Source organism: Quercus suber, unplaced genomic scaffold (assembly GCF_002906115.3).
Source record: "Quercus suber isolate HL8 unplaced genomic scaffold, Cork oak 2.0 scaffold_326, whole genome shotgun sequence".
In the NCBI taxonomy this organism is placed as follows: Eukaryota; Viridiplantae; Streptophyta; class Magnoliopsida; order Fagales; family Fagaceae; genus Quercus; species Quercus suber.
In genome coordinates, this window is record NW_027069779.1 from 646,913 (window position 1) to 652,135 (window position 5,223).

Genomic DNA, 5,223 nt, shown 5'->3' on the forward strand with positions numbered 1-5,223 from the left:
CCTCAAACATCACAATGCACAAGTTCAAAAGAAAAAGTAGAAACATTGACACTTGAATTGAAAGACAACTTCTTTTGCTTGGAAAAGTGACAAATATCACAACACTATGAGTTTACATTCTTGATCAAAAGAACACGATTATTTAACAAAGCTAACTTGGAGTAAGATGGATGACTTAAACGATTATGCCATAAGGAAGATGTAGACAAGGAAGAATTAGAATGAGCAGCCAAAGTAGTAGCAGTGTGACAGTTTTGCAGCAGATAAAGACCTTTACTCTCTTTAACCAGACCAATTGTGCTCCATTGAGCAAGGTCCTAGATAAAACAAAAATTACCAAGGAATATAAGGCAACAAAAATGAGACTTTGTAAGTTGACTAACTGAAATGAGATTAAAGCTAAATGAAGGAACACATAAAACTCCAATTAGAGTCAAAGTAGCAGAAATTTGCACAATGCCATGTGTATGACTAAGGCTTGTTCCCCATTTGGCAAATAGACAAAAGTCTAAACAATAGATGTAATAGAAGTGAGCTGAGACACTGAATAAACCATGTGATCAGTGCTCCTATGTCAATAATCCAATAATTGCTTTTATAAGCTTGCCTATCTACTATATGTGTAGAAAAAATGGAATGGGACAGATTTGGGGGAATCCAGTAGGGATTACCTAAAAAATTAGCATTGTAGGAATGATAGATGATGCAGAATGAGGTGTGGAGCTAGAAGCCATCACAGAAGCAGCTTGATGAGAAGCAAAAAACACCAGAACCTGAACCTGAACCTATCAATGACATCTCTTTAAGAGAAGAGATGAAGTTGAGCGATTGATCACATTAATTTTGTGAAATAGGACATTGTGGTACATTTTTTGATGATGAAGCAGTAGAAGGATTCACATGTGATACGGAAATAATCTGTGGTGAGAAATTTTGGACTTCTGAACAGGCATTTCCACAAGAATAGGAACCTCCATTGAAAAAGGAATTTCCATTGGAAAAGAAACCTCCATTGGAGAGATCTGAATTGCCAAAGTTGCTTGAAGGTAAGATAGCTGAAACTTGATTAGTTGTGGGCCTATTGCTTCCTCTTGGCTTATATCCTGGAGGATACCCATGCAGCTTATAACACTTATTTGCTATATGACCTGTGAGTCCACAGTAAATACAAATTGGCCTTTCTTTCATAGAGTCTCCACCCTTTCCACCATGATATCCTTGAAATTGACCTTGATGGCCATGATAACAATGACCTTGATATCCCTTACTATTTTGTCTAGTATTAGCAAACATAGTGGCTTCAACATGATAAACCATATTAACACCATGACCTATGCTTCTTGTCTTTTCTTCTAGCAAAATCAGAGAACAAACTTTGTTGATGGAAGGAAATGGCTCAATCAACAAAATTTGGCTAGTGATATTACCATAGCTATCGTTCAATCCCATCAAAAAATGAAAAACATGTTCTTTATGCTGAGCATCTAATTGAGAATGCTTAGAACCACAAGTGCAAACAGTGAAAGGTTGATAATTGGTAAATTCATCCCAAAGTGTTTTGAACTTGGTAAAATAGTGAAACTTGTGAAAGACAAGAAATTTCATTTTGAAGTTTACACAACCTTAGAGAATTTCCTTGCAAAAACCTATCTCGGAGATTGATCCTCAAATCCCTTGTAGTGTTGATGTACATCACACTTGCCCCAATCTCTTTGTTGAGAGAATTGGTCAACCATGAGAGAACTATGGTATTGCACCTACTCCAAGTGTTGTATAGTGGTGAAGATGGATCTGGAACAAGAATTGCACCATTCACAATGCCAAATTTATTTCTGGCACTCAAGGCCAAGAAAGTTGATCTAGCCCAACTCATGTAGTTCTCTTGTCCAATCAATGGCTGCAATGTGAGCATAACACTAGGACTCTCAGTTGATGGAAGAAAATAAGGATTGTTTGTAGATTCATCGGCCATTGACATACTAGAAAAAGGTAAAGTTGCAGAGTTGGTTGTGGTTGTGTTTGTTGTGGAATCGGAAGCCATGATTGAGCTACTGAAGCTCTGATACCATGTTAAAAGCAAGCTCTCTAAATAGAATGAGATTTTTCTTATTGAATTGAAAGAAAAATGAGAGAGTACAAAAATAAATATCTCCCATTGTGGTACATATACACCAACGCAGAGTAAGGAAAAAGAAGAAGAAGAAAAAAGGCGCCAAAAAATCTAACTACCATCACTAATAAACCGGAACCAATTACATCAAGACATGTGGTTAAACTTTGTAACTGTTTCTGGTATTAGATTCTGCAAGTGCTGATCTTGTGACTTCATTAAGCTTTTTTCTACACTTTCAGCAAAAAGTTTTTAGTTTCAACTACATAAGTTGTTCCAGATAGATACTTAACTTAAGATTTATTTTTTCTTTCATGTGTCATTATTATTAGTACCAAATTTAATAATTAAAGAACTGTACCTAAATTTTACACTTCATTATTCTATATCTATGCATCATGGTTACAATTACCAATTATTGGATTATATATACAGTTTCATTTTCTCTCTAGGGAGATGGTGTACTTGGGCTCAACCATGGATACAGTTTCATTTTCTCTCTAGGGAGATGGTGTACTTGGGCTCAACCATGGTGAAGTATTTTCCGGCTAGCTTGGTGGATTTTTTTATGGTCATGCTTAGCAAGCTGGTTTATGGGGACCTGACCAAGTGTGGGATAACAAGGCCTACAGAGGGTCCTTTTTATATGAAGGTTAAGTATGGCAAGTATCTGGTTATTGATGTCAGTATGTATAAAAAGATCAAGTCAGGAGAAATTCAGGTAAGAATTTTGTGTGAGAAAATGGTTCATGTACTTAAAAAGTCAGATTATCTGTAAGAATTGTTGGTATCAGAGCCAAATTTGATCTACACTAAATTTATAAGTTGGATTAGGTTTACTTGTTTTTTTTTTTTTTTTTTTTTGACCGAAATGATAGAATACTTGTTTGATAAGTACATGAATCTGTAATGAGTTTTAGTTTTAATGAGGGAAGTTTAATATAGTTTTCAAATAATAGATCTAATTTAATGGCATTCTGTCGTTGTCTGTGATATTAAATCCTAGGTCAATTCCTCTAAACTCTCATTTAACGTAAAGAAATTATAGCTGTATATGTTAGGTGTTTGAATGAAAAGGATACTTCAATTTATTTTTGGCCGGTTGGCGATCTTGTCTAATGGTAAAACATACATGTCTTTAACTGCTTTTGTAACTTGGTCCATGAAGAGCAATGAGCTGACTTTAATTATTTTCTGAAATGGTAAATGAGTCACATGTGTATTTCATCTTCATGTGTAAATCTTATATAATATACTTTAATCACTTTTAAGCTTTTGTTTGTTTTTCATTTTCATATGCTTGTTGATTGATTGATCCACACGTTGACAGGTTTTGCCGGCAGAAATACTTCAAATAAAAGGGAATGACATACTTTTCAAGAATGGCAAGTTACATCCATTTGATAACAATAACATTACTTTTTGTAAAGGATTTAAGAGGTCGACAAACTTGTGGTTTAAGATATTGGTAGAGTACTCTCTGTCCTATACTGTTATTGTTTTTTTTTTTAATTTTTTATTTTGAGATGTTTTAAAATATGATTATATTTAAAAAATTAATTAATATGGTATTAATAACGTTTCTATTTATCATTTATTTTTATTTGAAAGGTTATAACCCTATTTTTGATAGTTTTATTTTAGTTTAAAATAAGGGATAGTTTTGGAAACCTATATCCATTAATTTGAAAGATAATAAATAATTGATCTATTGTTTTGCTAAACATAAATAAATAATTGTTGTTCCTTAGATAGTTGAATTTCCTAAACATCATTTATAATATGGAACTAGGAGAGTATCCTAATGTAATATAGTAGGTGATGAAGTTGTCCAATTTTGTCTTGAAAAAAATGTAATAAAGAATCTTTATTTTTTTAGTGAAGGAAATAAGTTCTCAATCCTTTTGCAATTATTCTTTAATGTGCGTTTGGTAGGGTGTAAAATATGGTTTAAACTTTAATTAGCTTATTATTTTATTTGCCTTATTAAGTACAGTTTTTTAAAGTTTCTTTTTTATTTTCTTCTTAAATACATCTTATTCAAATTCCACTTATTAATATGAGCCCCATAAACAATAACTCCACTTTTAAAAATAAAACTACAAATTTTTAGTCATACCAAATAGATACCATATTAGAACTATAATTTATTATTTTTTTAAAAACTAGTAACTATTTTATTGTTATGAGCAGGAGGATGAGTATCTTTTGAGCAAGGATGGACTTCCAAAACCTATTTATCCTAATCACTGGAAGGGAAAGAATGGCCTATACTGTGTTGGACTATCTAGAAGAGGGTTATATAGAATTAGCGTTGATTCTCAAAATGTAGCTAATGATATCAAGTCCATTATGTAATGTCTCAAAAAAGGAGAGAGAGAGAGAGGCTACTGTTGTGATATAATCTTGTTTTGATTATTTCTTTCGTGGAGCATGAGTGCTGTGAGCAAGTGATACAAAGGAAGTGAAAATTGTAAAGGAGTTTTTACAGGCACTTAAGAATTAAGAAAGAGAAACAATAGAGAAGTCAAAAGCTATGTAAACTTTGGTTTTTCGTTTGTACCCTTAGCCTAAGGGATGCTATATTCTTGCCTACAAAATTGCATCTTAGGCTTGCTCTTGCCAGTAAAGCTAAGAACCTGGACATCTCCTCCCTCCGTTTTTGTTTTCTGGGGCAGATGTTGAGGCCCCCCTCCAGGTTGTCTCTTTCCTTTTGAATCAATAAACATATTCATTCAAAATAAAAGATTCTTAAAAAAAAAATGTTAAACAAGGAAACATCCAAACATGACAGGTTTGGCTTTATGCCATCTGCCAAGCAAATGCAAATTTCCAAGAACAATTGAACAATAAACATTAACAAGCTACATCTCCATACTGCTACTGGGCCTGTCATGCATTAAATGAGAAACAAAACAAAAAATTGAGACATTTGCTTGTCATTTTGCAAATGCTTCTGTTCCAAAAAATAGAATCACAAAATGAAAATGGCACTGTCGTTTGTCAAGCTAAAAACACCATGACAATCCTGGCTACTTGATATTGTTGAAGATGTTGGGTGATTGAAAAAAAGAAAAGAGAAAAGAATGAGCGGAACACTTAGGTAAGTGCCT

General features: G+C 33.3%; 1 protein-coding gene across 1 annotated transcript; it reads left to right on the plus strand.

Annotated features, from left to right (window-relative positions):
- The first annotated feature begins 2,501 nt into the window (after positions 1 to 2,501).
- LOC136071570 (probable indole-3-pyruvate monooxygenase YUCCA10) lies at positions 2,502 to 4,468 on the plus strand. The gene is made up of 3 exons (XM_065783029.1): positions 2,502 to 2,831; positions 3,441 to 3,578; positions 4,304 to 4,468. The coding sequence occupies exons 1-3, from the start codon at positions 2,502 to 2,504 to the stop codon at positions 4,466 to 4,468; spliced, it is 633 nt and encodes a 210-aa protein (XP_065639101.1).
- Positions 4,469 to 5,223: the final 755 nt, after the last annotated feature.

Coding starts and splice junctions, on each gene's coding strand:
- LOC136071570 (XM_065783029.1), top strand. CDS start 2,502: ATGCATCATGGTTACAATTACCAATTATTGGATTATATATACAGTTTC. Junction 2,832..3,440: donor TCAAGTCAGGAGAAATTCAG/GTAAGAATTTTG, acceptor ACACGTTGACAG/GTTTTGCCGGCAGAAATACT. Junction 3,579..4,303: donor ACTTGTGGTTTAAGATATTG/GTAGAGTACTCT, acceptor TGTTATGAGCAG/GAGGATGAGTATCTTTTGAG.